Source organism: Epinephelus fuscoguttatus, linkage group LG9, assembly GCF_011397635.1.
Source record: "Epinephelus fuscoguttatus linkage group LG9, E.fuscoguttatus.final_Chr_v1".
Classification (NCBI taxonomy): Eukaryota; Metazoa; Chordata; class Actinopteri; order Perciformes; family Serranidae; genus Epinephelus; species Epinephelus fuscoguttatus.
The window spans coordinates 32,223,769-32,251,213 of record NC_064760.1 but is presented as its reverse complement, the minus strand read 5'-3'; the positions used below and the strand labels follow the sequence as shown (position 1 = coordinate 32,251,213).

The window sequence follows — 27,445 nt, the reverse complement described above, 5'->3', positions numbered from 1 at the left end:
TGTGTGTGTGTGTGTATCTGCCAGCCTGCTTCTCTCTTACTCACATTCACCATTTCTCTTACACTCTCTCCTGAGTCTAGTTGTGTGTGTTTTGGCCTCTGTGCAACTGTGTGCATCTGAGTATGTATGTGTATGTACATTTTTGTGTATTCCAGTGTGTGTGCATGCTGGGACAGATGTGAATTTGTATTTCTGCATGTATGTGCACAGATATTTGGGAATACATGAATTTTCCTCAGTGATTTTTTTTTTTATTGTGTGTGTGGTCCCTGGACATCAGTCCCAGATTACAGAGCCAAAGGTCGGGCATTATGGACTTCCATGGCCAGCACCACTGGGCTAGTGCTTCAAGACTACTTATGACAGCTTTTAACCTCTACAGAGGACCTGTCAGCAGCTCCAAAAGTGTCTGTGTGTGCATGTATCTGAGGGTGTGTGTCTGTACAAGACTCACAGCCTGCAGACACAGAGAGCTTCTGCATCATTTAGCTGCGGGTGTCTGTGTGTCACCTCTCCAGTGAATCCAGCGGGGCAGAGCTTTTACACCGCTGCACTTTCCACTCTCCATTTCCCAACTCAGCATGCTGCAAAAAACCCCGCGCTCCTGTAACGCCGCACATAACTTCCATCGTGTACGCACAAAGACAGAGGATGACATTGTCCTGCGCACGCGAGCACAAGGAAACACATAAGGTGGGGCGCGCACATGCGGAATTTTCACATACACACACCCACGCCTACGCACAAACAAGCAAAGGTACACACACGGTGCAGGCCGTCTGTCGGATCAGTAGGAGATAAAGGACGCAGAATAACAGGAGGACCTTGGGGAGCAGAGCAAGTCATCTGTCTCAAACATGAACAGACTGAGCACACTCCAACATGACAGATGTAGACAGACTCATCTTAGAGTACATCGCATCCTGAACCTCTCTCCTGCCCCTCTGCCTCCCCTCACACACACAAAATGAAGGAGGCCTGCTCAGAATGTGCACACACGCTTCTAAGCCGAAAACCCACATAATCTGACAGGTGTGCACCGGGGGACTTCAGATCATAGAATTTTGAATGCGGTCGATTGGCACAATAAAACAGTGTAACCTAAGGGAGGGGGACTTACAGCGTATAATACTATAAGCTGTTGCATATAGTATTAAAGTTATGAGAAGCAGCGACAGCAGCCAGAGCATCCAATATTAATTCCATAACCACACTGACTGTAAAATTCGAGCCTACCACAACTCTGCTGTTGCTAATATGGAACATTTTTAGATATTAGCTATTTCAACTTTACCAGCTATTTCAGCTGTAATGTATTCTGTTGTGTAGAGAAGTTGCCAGTAGCCCACACAACCCTCCCTAATGACAGAGTAGCTAATTGGCTGTAATGGCTCTTTTCACCGATATCATCGAGCTGCAGCCGCAGAAAACCTCAGCAGTTTTTACACAAATCATGTGCTGTGTAAAAACTGGGAGAAAAAACAGCCTGAAGAAGTGGCCTGCAGTAGCTCGCTTTGCTTCAGAAGAATAGCAGTTGCATACATCCAAAAGCACAGGCTCGGCCATAAAAGAAAAACAGCATTTCCGGCAGTTGGGACTGTTATTTTTCTTTGTTTGCTGTGGCCGTCGCTCCCCATCAATTAGATGATTATTTTTTAAAACTAGCACAGCCCTAGTGGGCACACACACATTAACACCCTTGAACACACAAAACTAACAGGTGAGCAAACACGCCCTTAGAGCTACACACAAACACCCACCACACACATACACACACACACGCACACTTGCCTCTGAACTAGCGTCTCAGACAGTGCATCATTTTACTAATAGCAGCTGAAATGTTGCGTGTTCAGAGAAATAAGCAGAGAGGAAACTGGGTCAGGGAGAAAAAAACTGGCATTTCACCTTCCTATTGGTCAGAGCTAAAGGTTAGAAGAAAAGCAACACATAGCGAGGCACACATACACACACGCTCTCTCTCACACACCAACGCTCAAAAGCTAAAGGTTAATATTGTTCATGAGGGAGTTGCTGAGTTACTGTTTATCTCGTGCTTAACCAATGTGTGTGTGTGTGTGTGTGTGTGTGTGTGCATAAGGCTTGTTTGTGCACTCGTGTGTGTGTACATTGAGTACACAGAGTTTATTCCCTGTTAAAGACAGAGGGAAGTTCCACATAAGTGTTTCATTAATCCCATCATGAGCCCAGTGTTTCCCTCACCACAGAAATTAGTGGGCCCCTTCTCCCATACTGCTGTTCTTAAAGGGACAGTTCACTCTAAAATCCAAAATATTTTTCCTATTGCCTGTAGTGTTTTTTATCTATTAGAGTATTCTGGTGTGAGTTGCTGAGTGTTGGAGATAACAGCTGGCCGTAGAGATGTCTGCCTTCTCTCCAGTATAATAGAACATCATGGTACTCAGCCTGTGGCGCTCAATGTGCCAAAATATAAATGCAAAAAAAACCTCAAGGTCAGTGTCTCTGTCCATAAATCATGACCCAGTTACACAGACTTGGTTGTGAGCAGTTTCACGTAGGAACTATTTTCTCTCTACCAAACTACACCCACCAACCACATCACTGCACAAAAGGAGGCATGCATCTACTGCTCACTAGCACTGAGTTAGCTAACATTACAGTTCAGCCTGTCACAAGCACGAGCCTCTTGCCTATGAGTAGATGCATGCTTCCATTTGTGCAGTGGGTGTAGTTCGGTAGAAAGAAAATAGTTCCCACATAAAAATGCTCACAACAAAGTCTGTGGATTATCTTGAGGAGCCAGGTGATGACTTCTGGAAAGAGGCACTGCTGTCGAGGTTTTCAAGTGTATTGTTGTGGCACTTTGAGCACCACAAGCTGAGTGCAATCTAGTTTCATTATTTTGAAGAGAAGGCACACATCTCTACAGTCGATATCTCAGCTGCAGAACACTCGGCAACTCACACCGAAAGAATCTAGACTAATAAATAGCACTGCAGGTAAGAGGGGAAATATGTATTTTTGATTTTGGGGTGAACTTTCGCTTTAATTTCACCTAACAAACAGCCCTGCCACTACTAGTCTCTGATTGCTGATGATTTGCCATGTTTTTGGAGCCTCTGTTAAGCAGACTGATCACTTCCTGCTGCTATTTCAAATTAAAAGGCTGCACACCTCAGCCATATCCTTTGGTCATGCCTGAGGTTAAAAACATTCTGGGAAGTTATACACAAAGAAATGGAGCATATTATTCAATTTTCACTCTCCATTAACCATCATTTATACTGGGGAGGGTGGGGGAGAAGAGAAATGGTGGACCAAACAGACAAGTATGTGTTGACAACATTAAGACTAACTGCCCTGAAATTAACTACTAAGAAGTGTCTGCCTAAAAAAATGCCCATAAATGTCAACACAGAGAGAAATAATGAGTACATTCAATGTTCGGGATGGAAAACATATAGAACAAGAGGTGGTGAAACTTCACAGTAAGCAGAAATATCTTTTTAACGTTCACATTAAAACGCTGTCCATTAAATGTCCATTAAAATGCCCTTGTATTAATCTTACAGCTTATTATAGCTCCCAGCAGGTATTTTCTCAAAACATCCAGCAACATCCACATTAGTGGGTGGTATTGGTATTGTCAGGTTACACGTGTGTAATCAGCTGACAGATGCACACACAAGGTCTCTCCGTGAGCTTGTTCCTCAGCAGGAGGCTCATTGAAGTTTTCGTCTTGCTTCATTTGCACTGATAATCACACGAGGTGAACCATGGTTCACTCGCTAAATCCCAACAGATGATAAAACTGATCCTCTCCGGCTTTTCCCTGGCCTTTGTGGTCGTCTACAAAGGTAATATGGGACTCTGGACTCCAGAGAGGAGTCACCCTCCTCGATCTAAAAGGTCCACGAGCCACAAATCAGCCTGCGCCGCCTGATAAAAGAAGCGCTGGGATGGATCGGAATGCGTTGGGTGATAGTAGTGGCATGTCAAAGGCCATGAGACTCCAAAAATCTAGACTGACTAAAGAGCTAATCTGTGAGCAAACCTCCCCCCTGAGGAAAACCAGATCTGAAGCCCTGAAACAAGTTAACGAACACCGACGGCGGAGGACGAAATATCCTCAGAGAACTCGCCGCTCGTGCTGGTGCATGTTAATAAAATGTGCTCAGAGGGGCCGTGTGTTTCCGTGTGCACTTATGCAAATGTGTTGAGATGTCTGAGCGTGTACATGTGTGTGAGGCTCGTCTGTGTGTGTGTGTGTGTGTGTGTGTGTGTGTGTGTGTGTGTGTGCGGAGCTCCCACACTGTGTCCATTCATCCTGTGTGAAGAGAGAGGAGCTTCATTTCACTGACCTTTTCAATCTGGCCTCCAGAAGAGAGTTATGACAACTGAGCCAGCCTTGTGTTCCATGGCACAAAAACACTCATCAAAGATGGGACGCAAACAAACAAACAAACAAACAAACAATAACTCTTACCGCAGGCTCAGGCGCTTTCAGTCGCAAATAGGCGATGCAAAACAAACCAAATGAGGTATTCTAAGTAAGATGGAACGCCACAGAGATGCAATGTGCGAGGAGAGACAAGAGTGCTATGGCTCAGGTGAGAAAACTGGCCTCGGGGTAATGAAGCCGCCTGGGTGATGAGCAGGCCAGGAAAACACAAAAAGGGAAAGATTTAGGGCTGCGGCTAATGATTTTTGCCACGTAGATTATATTTTTTCCAATTTATGGTTTATTCATAGATTTATAGTCCACAACACGCCACAGTGAAAAATAGCTATCACGAGGTGATGCTTCCAAATGTCTTGTTTGCCCGACCAACAGTCCGAAACCAAAAGATTTTCAATTTACAATCGTATAAAACAGAGAAGAGCAGAAAATCATTACATTTGAGAGGCTGGAACGAGCTAATGTTAATGATTACAGAGATTGCAGGGAGACAGTAAAGACGGTGACAAGGAGAAAGGGAGGGAGAGAGAAAGATGTCAGAGGCAGAGAGTGTACTTGTTATTTAGGAGAGTCGATGTCAGCCCATCTGTTGTCCGCAAAAACAAAATCTGCAAGCGGCAGAACAAAGACGGAGATAGAGAGCGAAAGAGAGAGGACAGTGCACGTGTGTGTGTGGGCGTGCATGTGTCCCTGTGACCGTGCACATGTGTTTGTGTGAGTGTATGTGTGAGCCTAAACCCTGGGGGGAATCTCCTGTACCTGCGAACATGGAGGCGACTAAACAGAGCTGACTGCAGCCAACATGGGACTCGAGTCAGAGCAGCTCTAATGCACAACGACACGCACATACGCTTAGACATTGGGATGCACGAGGTGGCAGAGAGACAGACATATATAATAGATAGAGGGCCCGATGTAGCTGATGTGTAAAGAGCCAGAGCACCGGACACGGCTCCAAACCACAGCGAGGCTTCTCAGGCTCCAAGGCCGGGCTGCAACACAAGAAGCAGGAAAAGAAATGCACTTTTCCTCCCTTTCCCTGTTATTCGCCAAAACCCCAATCAGAGCGAGCACAGCAGACCACAGAGAAAATGCTGCTGATTACATCCTAATACACACAAAGCCAGCAGCTGACGCACATATACAAACACGCACACACACACACACACACACACACACTGATTACATCCTCTCTGGTGCTCCTCTCTCCTCATCCCCGGTATCGGTTACACGGTAAAGCCACGCTGATCGAGGATCAGTGTTTTTTGGCGCAGGGCGGCGAAAGAGTTGGGGAGCTTAACCTCTAGTCCGAGAGCGGAGGAGAAACTGGGGCTCCGGACCCCTCCGTGCCCCCAGCACAAATAAACAGCTACAACACAAAAATGTCTGGCAGACTCGAAACAATTTCCTGAAGGATCTGTCACTGTGCAAGAGAGATGGGGAGAGGAGGAGGGGGGGTGGGGGGGTGTAAGATCTAAGGAGGAGAGAAAATAGGTGGAATGGCAAGGCGGAGGGAGAGACAGATTAAGTTGCAGAAGTAAAACGGGAGAGAGGAACGGAAAGAGAGGAAGAAATTGAACCTGCGGGTTTGGAACGGGAGGTAAAATTGTTCCATCGTCGTCTACGAAATCATCAACTCGCTGCGAGAGGCGGCACAGCCCGAACGCAAACACAACACGTATTTATTTGAAGACACGAAGCTTTTCTTTTCCAGCATCTCATCCATCCATCCATCCATTATGGTACGCATGCACAAACTCTGACAACACACACGTTTCACACCCATGGGACTGCCGCCTGAAAATATCTTGGGCTTGGCTAAGCTACAGTTCTCTTGAATGTGCATTAACAAATGCACAATGCATACAGCAGTTCCTATTACGCAAGCAAATCTGTGCAGAGAGAAGGAGGATGGACGTGTGAGAGCGCATTGTGTTTTTTTGTGAGCGTCTATTTGCATGCTGGTGCAAGCTTATGAGTATATATATATTTGAATTTGCTTATGTGGCTTTGTGCTTATTTATGCCTGTGTGTTTGTGCACGAACACACGCCTCTTGTGTGTTTGTCTGCTGCCGTTACTGTGTTTGTGTGCCTGTGGTCGTGCTGGAATGGAACATGGACATTTTGCCACCGAGCTGAATTCACAGAAACGGGCTTGGTCCTGGCCTGCAGAGCAGTATTTAGACTCTGTATTTATGCGTTGGACAACCACAGCAATCTCTATCACCGCCTTGTGATTCATGTTTGTTTGCTTTGCTCGGCACTGATTCGATTCCATCAAGAAGCTTCTTTTCTCTCTCTCACTCTCTTTTGCCCCCCCCCCCCAAAAAAACGCTTTCCGCAGAAAATGTTCACGCCATCCCCAGTCAGAGTTTCATCAGCCGCCCCTCATCGTAGCTGACCAAGCATGCAGTGGTTTCCATAGCAAGATGCGACATTAAAACTAACAGCCTCTATAATTATACATCCATATTTCTCCGATGAGTTTGTGTAAACAAGGCCGGGCTCCAGCTCGGGGAGGCGGACTTCTTGGCAGGCCCTGGCTGAGGGTGCCACTGAATGGCTGTCGGAAAACAAAGCCATTTCAGAGTGTGCCTTGGAAAAGAGAAACCACTGTTCTGGGGATGGTGGAGAGGGAGAGCGAGCTCCATCTGAAAGACAAGAGAGCTGTGATTTGAGCTTAGCTATTGGCCAGAGAAGAAAGACACTGAGAATATGTGTTGTTGGCAAAGCAGAGGGCAAACAACCTCAGACATCTCCGATGGAAAGGGAAATATGCATTTCCAGAGTGTTTTAGATTATGGCCTGCCATTGTTTTATCCTGCGCTTATGTTTTTTTTAAAAACAGCGATACACCATTGTCCGATGCAATTTGCCTTATGGACAATGATGCTCATGTTCTCGTGTCCTACATTTACTTTTCCTAATCACCACGGAGTCCAAACATGCATCTTTCCAGCAGTCTTAAGATGTCTCCTCTCCTTTTGCCTGAAGCTATTTTAGGGTTGCAAAACCACAGAGTTGGTTTCTGCATAGCGGACGGAATTAAAGAAAACAAGGAAGCTACTTTCAACGACTGAAAGGAGCTCATGGAGAAAAGAGTCGATCGGTAAATGAGTTTGTGTTAGTTGAGAGGATAAAAAAAAAAAACAACAACAAAAAAAATCAACAGTGTTGTTGTTTCGCAGAGTTAGCTCTGCGGTCTCTTGTGGTCTGCGCGTTGAGAGGAGATCTAAGCTATCAGTTAACAAAAATGACTTGAACACAGACTTCCCACAGCACCTACACACACACACACACACACACACAGAAATTCCAGACGTTAGAGCAGAACAATGGAAAGAGAAAAGGATAGAGCGAGGTATGACACAGTGTGTGTGTGAGGGGGAGAGAGAGGGAGAACTTGCACGCAGGATAAAATATTCTAATAAGATAAGCATGGAGCACAGCCGAGGAGGGATGAGTGTCTGCATTTGAAGATGCACGGAGCGGACTAATTGAGATGAATACATGAATATATCAGCTTCATCTAGCAGCGACGGGTTCAGGCGTAACCAATGGTTACCATTCACTTGTACAGCCACGTGAGCAGCCCTCCCTCGAAAAGAAAGTACTCGTGTCCCCCCAACATCCCCCCCCCCCCCCCCTCTAAACAAACTCCTCTGTAATAAACGAAAGGCAATAACCAGCGACAATAACGCTGTGCCTGCTAACCCTCTCTGAATGAAATATCCAAAGGAGAAGTAGCAGAGGCAGCCTGGATAGATTTGCAAAGCAAGCAGAAAGTCATATATTACACTGGCACTCTAATAAACACTGGGCTATGTTCGCTCACATGGGGGGGTTAAATCTCCTTATCCCAGGCCATGCTGCTTCACCGGTGCTAACCTGACCTGTTAGCAGGGTTTAGTTTAAAAATGAAATCCGTTAAGGCTTACTGATTAGCTGCTTAAATCTCTAATCGGTAACATCGATGACAGCTCCTCCAAGTCAATGCACTCCCGATTCTCCCATTTTTGAAGCATTTTGCCAGTCGTGATCTTTCACTAATTGAAAAACATGACACATACTGGAGCAAAATGATTGGGAACACAGCATGAATGAGATTTTTTAGCAGTTTCCTCCAGAATCAGGGGATATAAAAGGATAAGACTTATTCTTTTCAACCTCGTTTTGAGCTTTAATGGTTCAGTTTCCCAGGATATGTGCCACTGCATTTAAGATTGGTCTGACAGAAATGTTTGCCAACAACACTAATCATAGTTTCAGGTTCCGAGGGTGATTTTTCTGCTAAATATGTGATAGGACAATGCACTCTTTTGTTCTGAGTCCACACTCAGTGCAAAAAGGAAAACCCTGCACACTGTCTCTTGCTTGTAATTAAAATGTTTCAGTGGGATTTTACTGAGGGAGGTTACCAGATGTTAACAGTTATCGCTCCTCGACAAAAATTCATTTAATTGCGCGTTAGAAACGTGTGAGATATTTGCATCTCTATAATCTGACAATCAAAATGCCTTTGTCTTTATCAAACGCGCCGCTGACAAATGCAACTGCCGTTTTTTAAGCGGCTGTGATTTGATTATGGTAATTTTATGTTAACTCTAAAAGATGACATTTAACACTTTTTTTTCTAATCAGATTACTGTCATTGCACAACAACAAATCAAGCTATAAGCCTGCCAGTGTTTATATTTATTTCACTGTGTGCGAGCCTCCATTTGTATATGTGATTTTGTGTGTGTGCATGTCCCTGAGCTCCGTTGCACTATTACTGCGAGTACCTGCGTGGGAGCGCGCATGTGCACATATGTTGCAGTGTTTACATCCTCACAAATCTTGTGATCTCTTGCAGCCTGGCCAGGGATTTCAACCTTGACCTTCAACTCTCCCAAGGGCAAATAAGAGGACATGAAGCGAGAGAACATAGTTCATGCATAGTGCCCGGTGGAGGAGGATTCCTTGGGGGACATTTGGTTGCAAGGGTGCATTATGTGTAGGTTGTTGAGCAAAAAATAACAGCGATACAGAAGAGAGCCCACGCAAAAAAGCGTGAACATTAGTGATATGCAACATGGCTCCTAACCTTAATCCTGTCAGGTGTGAGCACCAAAGACAGATCATCCCACAGCGTCAAATGCAGTTTGTCAGATATATTCTTCAGTATTGTTTTTCCAAGTCTGGGTCAGCACTCGTGTTTAAACGAGTCAGGAAATAATTAGTTTTTCCATTACCAATTTATCCACAAATAATAAAGTGCTTATCAGTCGCTTTGTATATCCAGACTGAAAATAAAATGGAGGAAGTTGGATTTTCTGCAAAGTCAAAGAAGCGAAGTGACAACAATGAAAACAACTTTGCTGCTCTCTGCAAGCGGGGCATTATTTATTTCGGTGAGGCAATCTTCTCGAGGTGAGATAGCATGTGCTCCACTGCAGCAGTATTCTGGTGGGGAAGTCGGTGTGTGTCGGAGTCCACGATGGTACACTGAGATGGAGAGTGACAGCTGTCAGGAGGGATCAGGCTTACCCTGCCTGCTGCACTGGAAATCAAGGGAGAAGAGGAGTGCACGACGACAGGCTGCCTCTGTTTACTGCCTCATGGCCTTACCCTTATATAGAACAGAGACTCACCGGCCCAGCTAACCACTGAAAACGTATCACCAAGCAGTCATGGTACATTATTTCAATGAGGAGCGAATGGGAGAGAAAATGGAGGGACTTTTTTTTTTTTGGGCTCCACCGGGGAAGTATAAAGACTGTCTGTATATATATGTGTGCAGGTTCGTATGCTTGTCCCTTCTTTCTCTTTCCCGCTCTGTTGCTCATTTTCCTCCATTATATTTCCTCCGCCTTAAAAGCCTCCTGTCTAAAATCACTTCTCTCCTGAATCTAACCCCTAAACACAGCACAGCCATTTTACTCACAAACAGCTCATTCCATATCCTGTGTTTAGACAACGCAGTGAAATACAACCAGTACGTTTGCTCATACACCAAGGGGGCAGGAAAGTGTATGTATGTGTGTGTGTACATAGGGGGTTGGGGGTGCTGATGGACAGCACAGGCTGGTGCTGGTCTGGGGTTTAGATCAGTGCAGGGTTATCATTACTGCCCCCCTGCTGTGTTTCCGCGACCCCTTGTCCGTGAGGTTTGACCTTTAACCCCCCCATGACTCCTGTCAGAGCTGGGATGGGATAGACGGGACCGAGTGGACGGGATCCCCTGTGGTGACGCCGAGCCACGGGACACACACTCAGAAAAATATATACGCACACACACCATTTGTTGCTTACTTTACCCCACACCTTTTGTTGCTTTTTTGACCCCATGGAAGGAGCAGAGGAAAGGGTGGGGGTGGGGAGGGGGATGATCGAGGAAAAGACAAACGGAGCCGTGGAGTCAAAGTACAGACCGGGGGTGGACAAGAAAAAGGCTGGTGGAAGATTCAGTGGAATGTCCACTCCCTATGCATCTTCTTCTTGTCTCAAACGTTGTCTGCCACGTTTGACCGTTAATCAGGCCAGATAAGCCGGGTCTTTATAGGCCGAGCAGATTTACACCGCTCTGCTGGCCGGCTGGACCGCATTCCCAGCAGAGACGGTAGGATAACGCACTCACATCTTCTTGGCGAGGATAAGCTGGCCTAAAGGGGCCTTAATACACACACACAAACAGGACTGTACAGGAAAAGCAGGAAAAGTGTGTTCACAGCAGGTGCTTGCTGTCCCTCTCCTGCTCCCTCAAGAAAACACACACACACACATATTACACACATATATGGCGACCGCGCATGGCCATTGTCTGTATGATAGATGAAGTGTGTCGTGGTGTATGCACAGGCTGCACAAGAATAAATAAAGCAAGCTCCTCCTGTTGCAAAGGACAACAACATTAACATAATACCAAGACAAATACAACACCCGATTATTGCTGACGCGAGAACGTTACAGTATACGAGCCTAATGATGATCCACCATCAGGCAGGATCCTGCACGGGCCAGCCTCCCTTGTGAAGGATTTAAAACTGGCTGTAGTTATGAGTTCACAGTCTGAAACACTATGGAGCGAGTGTTAAGTATTCTCAACACTTGCATAATACACACATCAGCAAGACTGGCGTTATACAACAGAGACACAAGAGAGCGTTGTACAAAAGCAAATTCGACCTAAAGTAAAGTTAATGTTTTCTCTTTGATGTCAGATCCTACTGTAGTCAAGATGCATGCCCACGCACATGTCACTAATAGAGTTAGTTAAAATATTTATGATGTAATCAGGAGACAATATGTGGAGCAGCCCCGCTAACAGCCGGCTAGGAAAACTTTGAGCAGACGCCGAAAGTGCCCAAGGTGTTTTCTAAAGACATGTGGGTGTAATAAAGCTCAAAGAAATATTTCTTAAAGTCCACATGATATGTTGCCACAGGAGCGGCCCCCAAAAATTGTCGCATGATAACATCACAAGCTTCATGCTTCCCCGCGTTCTGGCTTTGAGGGAGAGCTCACAAATATGGATTAAACTGCTCCAGATCAAAGGAGAAACATATGTGAGATTTGTTTCAGCGTGGATTTTTCCTTTAAAGGGAGATACTATAGGGAAGGTTTCTTAAAAACAAAACATAAAGTAGCTTTTTTCATTTTCTTAAAATAGGAGAATTTCACTTAATAGCTTTTGGACTTTTTTTAAAAATTGCAAAAGTCATAATGTTAAATCATCCAAGGAAGCAATGTGAGTATTTTTTAGAGTTTTATGGATATTTAAAAATGCTTAAAGGTTTTTTTTTATGTCATTGTAGATATGAAAGTATTATATATTATGCTTCATAAGAGTGAATGAATGGTGGATCAGTTTATTTCTCAGCCTGCGGAGCATCTGCCTTCTCACTGGCAGTTTTTTGGCATACGCAGCTTGTTGCATGTTAGTTTAGACACTGAATCTCTTATGTCACAATCTTCTCTGATCATTTCATTGATTCAAAGAGGAATCAATTACAGATGTTGCAGAAACCCCCAGCTGACTGTATCCTCAAACCCCAACACATGTTATGATTTTAGGAAACTGTTCAAGTCATTCCAGGAAATGTAGGAAATTACTAACTGAATTAGATAAGGCCTAAGTAACGTCTAGAATAACACTGTCTTTTGCATTATTACAGTATGTTAGCTTCTGCAGCTACTGAGCTAACAAGGTGGAGACAGAGTGTTGCTGTTTGATACCTCATACCCCTCAAATGACCTGTAGCTTTGTACCTGCCCTTTCATCCATTATTAAGTCATTTCTTATTGTCAACAAACACCATTAAAAGCCCAGAAATGACTTCCCTACACAGTCTAAGGCAGCACATAAATCTTTAAAAACTGGAACACAATATACTACATTACTTCACTTAAAATAGATGAATAAAAAAACCCATTAATTTCCCAACTAACTAAATAAACAGGAGAAGGTGCAGTCTGAGGAGACTCTTTTCACACACATTTGGTGCTTGAGTGAGTTTACAGCAACAGTTTACTGTTTGTGGGATTGACTAAGAATGAGCCACAGTGCCCAGGTTCATGGTAATTAGGAACATGTCACTCTGTGCAATAGCGTGACTCACTTAAGTGTTTTCTACAGATGCGGGAATGAGTCCTAAAGTGTGGGAATGAGTTTCTGCATTTCGTTTTTTGAATGAGTTTTTGGTCAGATGTCTGAAATAAGGTCTGTGGTTAACATAAGATATTTTCACGTTTGTGTCTACAACATAAAATACGTCAGTGAACACCCCACTTGTGGATTTTGAAGCGTTTAGGTGTCTTGTGAAAGGTGGTTGCTGCCAAGCGACTAAATGAGACTAACGTAATCACCCTGAACACAGCTGTACAGCCTTGTTGTTGTGGCAACGTTAAGTCGTGTGATTATACTGAAGTTAATTTATAGCCTTACGTTAGCTTTTTACTTCTTGCGATTGCATTTACACTTTAAAAATCATGAAAGTGGTGTCTTTAAGATTATTTTCCTAAACAAAACATATAAGTATCATTGTTTGTCACAGATCTTACTTTCTCCAATAATCAAAAACCAGGGCGACACTAACTTGCATCATCATTTCACATCAGTGTCCTGTGGGTGATTATGGACTTTATTTGATAACAGGATACTTAGAAAATTGCGTTTCCTTGGTGACAGAATGTTTGACACTAATTTAAACTCAAAAAAAAAGCACTTCACTCTGAACTCTCTGATCATTTGTGCCAGAAAGATCGATCGTGTTCAAGCACTCTCGGGTTTCTCGACTCTACACTTGTGAGATTTACATTGTCGCTTCGCCTGTTTCATTTGTTCTGTGTTGTGATACACAGCAACAATACTTCAATGGAGTTTCTCGAAGGTGGAATCTACAGACCCATCAGGGTAAGAGAGACAGTGTTTGTCTTAACTTTTTTTTTGAGATGTATTTTAAATAAGTGATGAAAACTGAAAGTAACATATTATTTCCTTTAAAGGTGTTGTTTGACACACCTATATATGATCGGGCTCTGCAGCTCTGCTGGAATATATCCAGTTACAAGTCTCAGGTAAGATCTACTATCCTTCAAAGTGCACACTAATATAAAATGCTAGATCAATTTTTAAAAACTATCTTACTACATTTAAAGATTACTTATTTCCTTTATGTTTTTTAGATTGCACTGATGAGAGAACTCCTGAGGCTTCAGCAGAAGCAGAAGATCCCATCTCAGGTGACGGCTGAAGACATGATCGGTTTGCTTTTGAAGGAAAGCAAAAATACTATGAGGGAACGGTGAGTTACTGAGACACATACAGACAGTCCACCACGACACCTTGAACTCTCTTCATGTCACACTAATATAACTAATACTTTAAAGAGCAACAAGAAAAATAAAACGTCTGTCTTTGTGTTTGAAGCCTCTGGGCGTTTGAACTGGAGGATTTTGATGAGGACGATGCCAAATCTCTGCTGACACTGGTAAGACAGTCCTGAGAAGACTTATAGTAGTTTGTTACAATATGCTGATGTCATCCTCTAAAACTGCTTGTCAATGTCAAAACTGCACTTTAGGCCTAATTCCCTGTTTCAGGTGTGGGCAGTAAATGTCAGCAACAAAAAGAGGGACATTGAGTTTGAAGCCCAGATGCTCCTCAACTCTCCAGAGGCCGTACCTGCTACTTTTCAGTAAGTTACATTTCACACATTTATTACCAGTTACACTGCAGTGGTTTTAATATCTCTGTGATACTCTGAAGGGTTTTAAAAATTCATTTTAATGACTGTAACCTACAGACAACCTAAAGTCCTCAGCATGGCCAAAAAGTTCGCCAGGATCCTGAGAAAGAAGCAGAGGAAGGCTCCCAGCTTCGAACTGCTCGGTCCAAAAGAGGTAGTCCTCGAGGTCGTTCCAAGAGTCCTGCAGGGCTTCTGGGTGCTTCCTCCTCACCCCCTGTTAAACATGCCTTCCCAGAGACTTAGCAAAATGTCTGTTGGGGTTACAAAAGCTGTTTTGGACGGAGTCTCCAATGCTTTAACCACAGTGGAACATCAGGTCATCTTCTCTCGCTCCATCAGGGATGAAATGGTCCAGTCTATCATGAACAAGATCAGACAGACGTTCTCTCATGACGTCTTGGTGAACAGGATCAAGCGTTTTGCACCAGTGCTGCTGAGTGAGATTGTTGAAGTTGCAGTGGGACAGATTAGTGGCATGTTTCAGCCCCAGAGCTCCAAAGCAACGGCTCATCTGACACCCACTGTCGAACCTGCTGCCACCACTCCAATCCAGGAGGATTTAAACCTGGCTGTAACTGAGGGGCTGCTAACAACCAGTCCAGAGATTAACTCTGTGGTGGTGTCAACTCCACCACCTTTTCCAACACCTCCTGCTGAACCTCCATCTATAACTGATGTCGAGGCTAGGGAGAATGAGAATGACGAACCCACCAGAGACCCACACCCTGCTGTGGTTCCACCTACTAAGGCACACCCTGCTCCGTTTGTTACTGATGTTGAGGTCAAGGTGGCTGAAACTGAAGGACCCTGCCTGGAGAAGGACTCAAAGCACACCAGGGAACCAGCCTCTGTTGTGTCTCCTGCTCTCCCAGCTCCACTGACCCATCCTGCTGAACCTGTAATTATCACTACAGTGAAGGGTGGCTCGACCACCAGCCTGGCTGAAACAAAGCAGCTGACCTCCAGTCCAGTGACAAGCTCTGCTGAGGTGTCACCTCCACCAGCTCCTCAGACATCTCCTACTGAACCTCACATTACGGATGTCCAGGACAGGGGGGACATAATCGAAAGGCCAAACCTGGAGGAGGGCCAAAAACCCACCAGAGAACCAGCCTCTGCTCCTTCAGTTTCATCGGCTCCTCTGACCGCTCCTCCTGAACTTGTGATTATTGTTTCAGCGAACCCAGAGGTCAGAGAGAGGAGAGAGCAGGGCTTCTTCTGCTGGCTCTTTTAGTCTGCGTGCTGCTGCTGTGTAGCCAGCCACACAGAAACTGAGTAACTGCCTCATATATAAATGCATCTGTATTAAATATAATAAATAATTCAAATTTAAAAATGAAATAATTATGGTCACATGTCAAATTGTTTAAATGCTCTAGCATTGGAAGGTATGAACACAGATATAATTTGGAATATTTGTTATGGTTACAATTTAATGCTGTGTAAATGAAACATTTTACATAAAGTCCCAGGGCTTCTTTGTTGTCAGTGTTTCTCTTCTTGAACGCCATCTGCTTAGTCCACAGATACTGTTACAGGATACAACTTAAACTGCAAAACTATGATTCAATCATTTCCAATAATACTACATATAATAAGTTAGCATTATTAAATTACCCGGAATCAGGCTGTCTCTAAAAAGTACAAAAAGGGAAGTGTGCACAGTGACTACATATTTTTTTGTAGAGACTTCACGACATGAAATATAATAATACCACAAAGCAAAAATACTTACAAGTAAAGATGCTGCATTCAAAATCTGTTGCCTTTTTTTTTTTTTTTTTTACAGGTCTGCAATTTACTTATAAAAATCTATGAATTTTCTAGGAAATAGCCATAATTTGATACTGTACTGAGCAAAAATGGGAATTTCAAAGAATAAAGAGCTACATTTAAATCCAAATACATATTCATTCACTATTTATTTATTATGTGAAACTTAAGTTTCCATTAAAGCTGAACTGTTTGCTTGCCTGTAGACTAATTTCACATTTATGCATATCCAGCTGACCTGCTGTGCACTGACTACAAGACTCTCTAAGTTACAGTAGCAATTAATTGGAAATAATTAAATGGAGGCGTACCAGCTGAGCACTCTCTCTGTTTTGCAAATAAGTTTTCTCAAGAAACTCATTGGAAAGTATTATTCTGAAATTAAAGTCCTGTAAAACAAAGTGTTACATAATCTTATGATAATACAGAATGGTACGTTTGTAGAAGTGCAAATAAAGACTGAAAGACAAGCACATTAAAATTATATTTAAGTGGAGTAGTACTTTCGCAAATGTCAGTCAAGATTGTAGGTTTGTATCCTTAACTGACAGACAACTCTTCCTCCCTAAACGCCAACTTCCTCTGTGCCATAAGCAAGACACTTCACGCTCAGCTGTTGCTATGGAGCTGCTGCAGGCGGCCATTAAAATACAGTTTTAGCAGGAAACTCCCAGGTGTGACTGTGTGTAACTGAGTGTGAAGCAGATTATTACTCTTCACTTCTCTGCTTAAATGAAGGTTAAGAAGCTAAATATCAACAATAAATCATCTTTGAGGACAAACTTACAGGTGATGTAGTAGTTGAAGTTCCTCTTGAACTCCAGGCCCATGTAGTTGGGGCTGAACTCCTGGAATTTGATAGTGAACTTGATGTCCTTCTCAGGCTTGTTACAGTTGACCAGGACATTCGGATCGAGGATCGTACTGCAGCTCTCCGCCTGCTCCCTCTTCACCAGGTACAGCTTGTAGAACTCATAGTCTCTGCCTTGTTCCGCTTTGGGACAGATGATGTCCAGCTTGTCCCCGATGTCTGGGTAAATCACCAGGCCTTTTCCAGCCACAAACCTGAGGGAAGAGACAAAAAAAGACGAACTGTTACTAACACATAATAAAGGAAGTCTGGAGAAGCAGCCACATAATTCAACAACAGTTTATACAGTCTTAATACTTTGAGCTATAGGAGTTATGGGTTTATATTTGTCTGGCATGGGCTTTTAGGCAAAGCATAGTTAATTTACCCCCACAAAAACGCTACATGTAGCAGCTTGACATTGTTCAGAGAACGGCGCGTTTCACACAAATCCTCTGAAGTTACTTCTCATACTTGGATCCAAATCAAAGCATACCAAAAGTTTGCAAGGAGGGAAACAAGATGGCCAGACACAAAATGGCTGCCGCAGAAACGGCTACAGATAGGATTACATCCAAAGAATGCCACTGATTCTTTTTTTCATATTTCTGGACTTCCATATAAGACCAGTGCTTCGACATAATATCTACACTGCCTCTGCTTCAGAAGTCCGAGTTTCTGGAGGAAAACAGCCCGTGGGGGTCAGGCGGAAGGTTAAGGCTTCCTGGTTCATCTTCCCTCTGCCATGATCATCTACTGAAGGATTAAGATAATCCATCTGGCCTTACTGTACCTCTCCACCTCGCTCTCTGCTGCCAACTCAATCAGATCAGCTCTTGTTCTCTTTTATTCACTAAAGGTGGGGAACAGGAGGAGACCCAGTGTGTGTGTGTAAGTGTGTGTGAAGAGAGGGGGCGGAGGGGTACACTGAGTACTTGCAGTGTATTTGGGCAGTGGTGTGTGTGTTTATGCACGTCTGCATGTGTGTGTATGTGTGCGAGTCGGTCAGCAAAATGGGCTGAGGTTGCGGTCTGATGGGGGGGCAGACGGGCTGAATCATTGTTCTGGACTTGTTTGAGGCTTAAAATGTCAACATGGTTCAGCTCTGCTGTCCCAGTTAGCCAAGCATTAACCCAGACAGCCGGACTGACCACGGGTGTGTTTATGTACGAGTGTGTGTGTGTGTGTATGTGTGTGTGTGTGTTGTGGTCGCAGACAGCGAGCACAGCAGCGGGGCTATCTGCTAGATCTGCCCATGCCAGCGGATTTAAGCAGGATTTAGCAGCGCGCAATGCATTTGTTGTTCTTTCTGATCCCTCACGTTTTAACAAGACATCAGGGGCTGGGCCTCTCTCTGTCTCTCTCTGGCTCTCCCTTCTTTTTCTCTCAGAGTGTAATCTTACCTTATCTACAGCCCCTCATTTCATCATCACACACATCATTTCACCACTAAATAACTGACTCTTCAGACAGGCCCAGGGAAGGGAGGACTGTGATGCCTCCTGAAAGAGACAGATAGAGGAGTGTGTAACTGTGGGGGGGGGGGGGCTTATGATCACCATCCCTCCTCCTCTGATGTTAAACACTGGCAAACGGCCAGCCATTGTAAGAAACGATCATTTAAAAAGTCCCATTTTCTGAAGAAATACCCACCATGAAAATGAACATGATTGGATTAAGGCCTTTTCAACATTCATGGCCATTCTTCTCGGACAGGGGCATTACCAAATAAATGACTTAATTCACAAAAGAGATAAATGCAACATGAAATTTGCAAAACTGTCAAAATCCTGTCCATCAACCCCCACTTTTTTTTTTTCCAGGCTATGTGTGATGTCATGAAAGCATGCGCGGATTGGACCTCATGTACGAGGCTTGGGAGCGGGTGAGACGTTATTTCCACGCTATTGTCTGATGCTCGTGGGGGTGAGAGGAGGGGAGGGGTTGCACTAATTCAAGAGCCGATAAGAGAGAGAACGCGGGGTATGCTTTGTCCTACCTCTCCTAACAATTTGCTGGTTTTCAGGAGCAACACTCTGCATGTGCTTGTGTGTGAGTGTGTGTGCGTGCGTGTGCATGTGATTATCAGCGTACATATGTTTTCATGCATGTGTGGGTGTGTGTGTGCGCCATGCCCGGGTACACGTGCGTGTGTCTATGAAGACACGGACACAATCAGCCTCTAATTGGATCTACAAGATGCATCAGTGAGGCATAAACAAGTTTCCATGGCAACATTAGGCTTTGTTGCTGACCACCCTCTCCCCTCCCCACCTTCCCGCTACACCCCCCCTTCCCCAATCTCAGCCCCCTCTATTTCTGCTCCCCAATCTCATTCCCTCTCGCTTTATCCTTCCCTCTCATTCACCTCCTCAACATTTCCCTCATTCTGTTTTCTCTCATCCCCCTCTCCATCATCCTCCCCCTCTCTCTCTCTACACTCACAAAAACACCTACAGAAAAACAAGCGAGAAACCAGAGGGAAAAAAGAAACACCAGGCAAACATCACAATTAGACCTTGATTTGTTTCACTCAACAAGTAGGTGTTTTCTATTTTTTGTTTCTTTGTAGGGAAATTGTTGGCAACTTCTTCTTTTTTCTCCAAATGTTTCATTTCAAAAGAATTAAAATTGCTTAAAAGCCCAGCTCTCAAATAAAACAATGAGCCTCACACCCCACTACTCAGTTTTACAAGCCATTTATTCCATTATCAAAGCGAGCCGCAACAATTTAGATGAATAATTAAGATTTCCAAAATCTTAATATCTTAATATCCCTGAAGGATTTAATCACAAGCTGGCCCCTGTCATTGATTCAATTTTCCGAGCAGGCCTCCGAGTTGGCGGTTAGATAGCTATCCTAAGTGAATTCTCCGCTTCTGTTTCCCAGCCTTTGTTAACTGTCTGCTATAATGAGGCTCTGGCTGCTGTGGAGGTCTGGAAGCGCCATCGCAGATGGGAAAGAAGCAACATAAAAGAAATAGGGCAGCAATTAGTGTTTAGCCCAGTTTAAAAGCCCTCCACTTGGCAAGCTGCGGCCCAGCTCCAGTCCAGGATGTGAAACTAAACTGGTGGGCTGGGACTTTGTCTCCCGTTTGTCTCTCTGTTGGCTTAATCAGCGCCACTCCGGTGCTACACACAGCCACGCAATGGAGAGGAGGAGACGAGTGACTGAAGATTATTGTACTTTTGAGGAGGTCGAAAGGGAAAGAAGGGGGGAAAAGGGAGGTTGAATTGCATCTTTCATTCATGTTGTCTGGAGACTTTTTAAAACCTGTTGATGAAAGAGGTTTGAGTGCACAGAGGAAGAGCCGTGCAGATACAAACGATGTTTCTGGGAAATGACCCTGAACGCGAGAGAACCTTTATTCCCCTCATGTCAAACGAGGTGGATCTGCCTGAACCAAACACAATAAAGAGAATCATTTTCAAAACAACCAAATGAGGTTGGTTTTGTTTCATCTGGATGGCTCCACAGCGTGCTCAATCCTGTAAAGAGCTTATACAAACAGGCCTACGCTACAGCACAGCGGAGAGAGAACAGAAAACAACTAAGCAGAGGGAAAGAGAGAAGATAAGAGAACCCCCTCCTCTCTCTTTTTACATTCCACTGGTGAATATGAGCACATGATCTCACATATGCTTCACCAACCCCCCCCCCTCCCACCTCCCCATACACATACACACACACACACACACACACGGATGTGAGAGCTCACAAAAGCACTGTGGGGTGCATCCTGGACCTTCCCAGCCCAACTTCCCAGCCACCCCTATTCAAGCGCCCTGCCCTCACCGACTTTCATATAAAACGCCGCCTACACTAAGGCCCACTCAAAGCCCCTTACAGAGCCTCAAACCAGCCCTTCCCCCCATGTTCTCCACCCCCGTCCAGTCAACTCAGGCCTCTGCCCCGAGCATTGCACTGGCAGGCAGCCTTGGCCCACTGAATGAAAGGACCCGAGACACAGGAACTGTGAGAGAAAGAGGCAGAAACGGCTCATATCAACAGAATGGTGTCAAATTGATTTGTTCCTCCTGAGCAGCAGCATGAACATGCTATACATATCAATTAAAATCAGTTATCCACTACCACGTATACAGGGCCGATTCATCTCCACCAGGGGAGCGTGCCAACTGCCTGGATGCAGGTAGTGCCTCTGTCTTGTTTCTGCAGCCCAGCGTTCAATCTTTCTCTCTTTCCCTCTGGCCTTGAGAGCACACAAGTGCGTCACGTAAAAACAAACACATACGCACACACTCCACACACAATCATCACCACAACAGGTACTCTATTCCCTTTGCTATCAGCGTAGTAATTATCACGCCAGGAAAAGTGTTCCCTCACCAATTATCATTTCTCTCTTACATTTTTCACAAAAATCTGTGTTGCTGCCCCCCCACCCAATATTACAAATGACACTTTCCATACGGCAGCCATATTTACAGCCGTTTCAATCAATGTTCCATAGGCTTGACAGATTTTATGGTTTCTCATGAAACATTACAGTAATTCACACACATGACAGGGTCATGCTTAAGTCCGTAAAGAACACAAAGCCGCGTTATGCAAAGAGTATTGTAGCTGAGCTCTTGTGTAACACATATAGCGGCAGGGATTTGAAGCTGATTCACTTGCCAGAGGCGGTCTACGTTTTGTGCAATCGTAGGGTACAAACACATCCTGTTCTCCTCCAAGTCAATCAATATTAAATAATTGTCTGCTAGCAGGGACTGTTTCAGCCTTAAACCGCTTTCAGATCCATCAAGATAGAGCCGCAAGCTCGCTGGGCCTCACAATGGAAACATTCAAACGGCAGCTTGTGAAATGGCTTCGCTCTTGATGTGTGGTTAAGATCCACTGAGCGCTGTTGACACAGTGTGATCATTTCATACTCGGGAGAAAGGCACGTATCATCAAACTGTCAGTGTGTTTGCACGGCGCCAGAGAAATTCGCCACATCTATGGTACTGTCGAGTCACGTGAGCTGTTGGCTGTATGGCAATCAGATCTGAAAACGGTTTGAAGCGTCTCCCTCTAGGTTTTAGGCGGCGCCACGGGAAGGTGAGCTGGTCATAGGTCTGTGCCCGCGGCTCAACCAGAATGCTTGTATACATAGCTGGCTTCTGTCAGGCTGTCGCAGGGGCAGATGTTCTTGGGGAGGTCTGTCTATAAACACACACACATAAACACACGCCCCGCAGTGTACACACACCGATTTCCTCACATGTCAAACACGGTAAACAAGTCGCCTCAATGCTGGTGCGGGCCACACACACATAGGGAGCCACACGAACAAACACAAGGATCCTGAAATTAAGCAAAACAAGGTCCATCTGGCTCCAGGATTGTTTAGCAAAGCAGGAAGGATTTGACCCTTATTATAGAAAAGCAGGACCAACTCGCCAACGGGTAGTGGTATTGGATAAACTATAAACTCGATCCAAGTTGCATTTAAACTCCAGTGGGCCAGACTTGGCAACGGTGACTTGCTGAAAAGCAGAAAGCTCAGTATTTTCCCTCTGTGCTGTCCCCATTAGAGGGACATAAATGAAGATGTCAGCAGCAAAAAAGAGAGACAGAATATCCTGAATTCCACCCTGCAGAGAACTGCTTTTGTACGTGTGAACACAGACACCCTCTCTCTCTCACACAGACGCAGACAAACACACACTAGCTTCAGTTAGCTCAGTCAACAGGCTGGCATGCAGAGCAAATCAGATTCAGCGTGACTCATAACAGTTGCACACAGGCGAGTTGCAACACACACACTGATGAGCACGGCTGACACACACCTCTCATGCTCACCAAACAAGCTCAGTATGCTTGCCCTCGATCACTGTCACATGAGGGGCTAGCATCACACCATCGGCGCCCATAATGAGCTAACAAGATGACGCCCAGATGGCCTTGCCACGAGGAGGACAGAAGTGGACGTTGTTACTAGACAAACAGGCTGAAGAGGACTGTCGAGTGAGAGGAGTGTCAGAAGTCATTAGGGAGGAGAAAGAGCATAATCTGTTTCTTCTTATGGCCTCTGTGGTTTCCGTCAATGCTGAGCCCATCCCTCTCTAAGAGCAGGGGAGTTAAGCGAGCATGGGTGTATGCGGTTGTGATTGAACGTCATCCACGGTATCACTGACAGCGAGAGAAGGCCCAGACTGTTGCTCTCTGCCTCTCCACTTATTCATCCCGGATCCCAGGGACTGAGCTCTTCCAGCTGGAGAGCTGAGGGGTGAGGAGAAGAGAGGAGAAAAGACAAGAAAAAAGAGGAGAGAAGGGGAAGATTTGGCTTGGCTAGACGAGAGAGTTTGGGTCAGTTTCAGCCCGAGTTTAGCCCTCGTTCTCGGGGGTGCTCTGTGACCCAAACACACACAAATATCACTCCTCTTTCCCTAGTTCCTTCCTGGCCACGACACAACACATGCACAAACGCAAACACACACACACACACACACACAGCCAGCTGCCTCCCATCACTGAGGAGCAGCCACAGATGGGCTCTGCATGCTCCGTAAAGATCTCTCCACAGGCCCAGTCTACAGTCCCTGCCAAACCCGCCTGGCCCGAAACCCACTGTATGCGTGAGCGTGCTTGTGTGACTGTGTGTGCAGATATACGTGTGTCCATACATGCCTGAGTGGGTGAGGGTGTGTGTTGGTGTGCCAGACACCCCGAATGTGCCAGAGATGGTGTGTGTGTGTGAGTGTGTGTGTGTGGTGGGGGGGGCTGGACAGTCGTAGAGAGAGGAATCCCCCAGGACTGCGAGCTGCAGAGCAGAGAGTCAAGAGCTGGACCAGGATGCAAGGTTGTAATCAGCGGCGAGCAGAGCAGAAGGGGAAAAAGCAGGAGAACCTCCCAGACGAACAATAGCATCTCTCACACTCACCCGATTGTGTTCTGCTCCCACTTGGGGAAGCGAAGAAGAAACTAGAGAGAAACAGAATCCTAACCATTATCAAACCCACGCAGCTTGCCCGGGTTGTTACCCAGCAGCCATTTTCTGCTCTGTATCTCCAACCTCATCAATAAGCCCTCAGAGAGCATTTCTCAGAAAAACCCTCCCTTTAATGTTGCTACTCAATCAGCACATCATATGTACTAATAAACACACACAAGCACATACACACTGCTCCATATTATACACTAGTTATTTAAATTCTGCTTGGCTTCGATAGAGCCAGTCATGGTTAAATTCAATTTTCAACAATTGCCCTCCTATCTCAGCATGGTTAAAAATTACTCGAGGGACCACAGTTTTAGACTGAATAATGAAGCAAAGTGAAAAGCTCATTGAGGATGAGAGACAGGCTACGGTTCGTGGCTAAAGTTAGCTAATTTTTTAAAACTCGTGCTCGGAATGAGTCAGCTCTCAGACACACTGGTCGGGGAGTAGGTTGAGTTGCCGTGCTCAGCAGTATTTTGGCACCGACACATCTGGGAATCAAATCAGGGAGTGATCAGCCACAAGACATCTCCCAAACAAACCTGACACCCATTACTAATGAGGTTTTTCTACTTCGACATTTTGGGTAATGCACTTATTCGCTTTCTTGCCTAGAGTTAGATGAGAGGATTGATACTGCTGTCATATCTGTTCGGTAAATATGAAGCTGGAGCCAGCAACCGGTTAGCTTAGCTTTAAGAGCAGAAGAAAAAAAAAAACAAGAGGAAACAGCCCGCCTGGTTCAGCTGGAAGGTAACAAAATCTATCCAGCACCACCCAGTAACACTGATATGTGTCATTTTTACGCTTTGGTTTTTGTACGGATTAAACAAACAAGATATAACATGCTCATTAAGTAAGCTTTAGAGGTGCTGATTGGCAGAATTTGCCACCTTTGGACAGCTACCATTCCCATTTCCACCTTTTAAAGGAATACTTTATCCTCCAAATGACCATTTCTCTAAAAATAACTCACCCTGTGTGAATTTGTGAAGGAAACTTTGTTTTTCTTGCACACTTTTGATGAACGAAAAATCAAAAAACACAAAGAATTCTTTAAAATCTAAATGAAAGGTTTCACATTTAAACTCTCAAAACACTCGTATAGTATAATCCAAGTCCTATGTATCCAGTCGCATGCTCAGTACTTCCCAAACAAAAACTTTCTTTTTCTCGCATGCAACCTTGGTGAACGAAGAATCCAAAAACAGAAAATTCTTGAAGTTGATGTGAAGGGGGACCAGCTGCATTTATGAACAGCAAATCTATATCAAAACATCCATTTACAAACTGTCACACAACTCATGCAGTGTAATCCAAGTCTAATTTGTCCAGTTATGTGTTCAGTACTCCCCAAACAGACAGCCCGCTCTGACTGAAAAATAAACTTAGCAATGCTCTCCTCAAAGCCAGACTCATTGACATTGACAAAAACAGTAATTTTACCTCACTGAACATGGGAGCTGCTGGTCTACTGCTGGATTCAGTAAAGTCACACAATAACACAAACAAATTACGGATCAAGGCAGCAGTAGACCAGCAGCTCACATGTTCAGTGAGGTAAAATTACTGTTTTTGTCAATGGAGTCTGGCTTTGAAGAGAGCATAGATAAGTTTAACTCTCAGCTCAGTTCCCCGTCGGAAAGGGCTGTCTGTTTGGGAAGTACTGAACATATGACTGGACAAATTAGACTTGGGTTACACTGCATGAATTGTGTGACAGTTTGTAAAAAGATGTTTTGACATAGATTTGCTGTTGATAAATGCAGCCCCCTTTACACCAACGTATAAAGAATCTTCTGTTTTTGGATTCTTCGTTCACAAAGAAGGCATGCGAGAAACAAATTCAATGTGACATAGGTGAGTAATCTATATACAAATAGTCATTTGGTAGGTGAAGTATTCCCTTAAGTTAAGCTAAGCTAATTGACTACTGGATGTAGTTTCAAATTTAGCATACAGATACGAGAGTGGTATCTCATCTCGCACCCAGAAAACCATTTCTGATAGAAATAACATGATATAGATGCTTGAAAGGATATTTACCTTATGCCTTCCCCCACCTGTCATAAGCACAGGTTGTGCTACAGAAAGATTTTGGGTTTGTCTCCTTCAGAATATAGAATGAACGGCTTCCAGTTTAAAATTTATAGCAACACTTTATGATCAAAGGGGAGCTGAATCGATATTTTACGAGTCTGTATGTTGTTAACAGGTGTTAATATGACACAGCTACAGAGAGTCTGGGATACTGGAGAGAAACCAAAGCCTTCCTGGAAGAACAAAGGGAAGACATGGCGCACAGAAAGCAAATCAATCAATCTCTGCCAGAACACGTCTGGCTTTGACAGCACGGTTCTGAACCCAGGAGTAAAAGATAGCGCGCAGCAAAGTTCAAAATACTTCCATTGTTCATCTGTCAGTGTGAGAGACAATTGCAACGGAGAGGGAGGGAAAATACTAACACAATATTTATCTTGCGTCCCCCTTCCCTCCTGACTCACTCTTTTTTAATGTATTCCTGCTATTGTGAGGAGTACTGGGAGATGGATGGGTAGAGGAGTCCGGTAGGTGATATGTGTCTGCTACAAGCACAGTGCAGTCACTCACACATTTCCCCTGTCTCCAATCTCAAGCTACGGCAATAATTCAGTCACCACCAAACAGGGCCCAGGTTTTTTTTTGTGGCATTTCAATTGTCGGTGGCTGGTGGTTTTTCTTCTGCATTGTTCTTGAAACTGCTTCCCTGGGAAACTGGGAAAGTCAAACAGCTGACGAGATGTCACCTCATGAACTCTCTCCTCAGTTTCACACACTCACAAACAGCCACGTCGGCGATCTGACACACACTCTCCCTCTCAAGCATTCTCTTTTTTCTCCGCACACACACACACACACACACACACACAATTCTAAGGATCTCTCATCAACTGCTTGTCAAGCTCAACGGCACACAGCGCTGTCTAAACAGGCCGTAGAGCCGCAACTTCTCACATGCATCTGACTGTTGCCTTTCAAGGCTGGTGACATTTGATCGTATCACTTCAGACATGCGGGTCTTGTGATGGCTTCTGGCCTTCCCTTCGTTCACGAGTCACGGTGAAAAACTCACAGTAAATCTGAGGGATTTCTGTCACGTGTGAACACATTGCTTTTAACTTTTTCATTTAGCCTACAGCGGCAAGAGTTTGAGAGGTGTGTGGT

The 27,445-nt window shown here is 44.6% G+C and overlaps 1 protein-coding gene across 1 annotated transcript in view; it reads right to left on the bottom strand.

The window, feature by feature from the left end:
* The window catches only part of efnb1 (ephrin-B1), a 66,050-nt gene that overhangs the window by 21,631 nt on the left and 16,974 nt on the right, over window positions 1-27,445 (bottom strand). Inside the window, exon 2 of the mRNA XM_049585527.1 lies at window positions 17,232-17,509. Within this exon, the coding sequence (XP_049441484.1) occupies window positions 17,232-17,509 (278 nt within the window). The remainder of the gene's footprint in view (window positions 1-17,231; window positions 17,510-27,445) is intronic.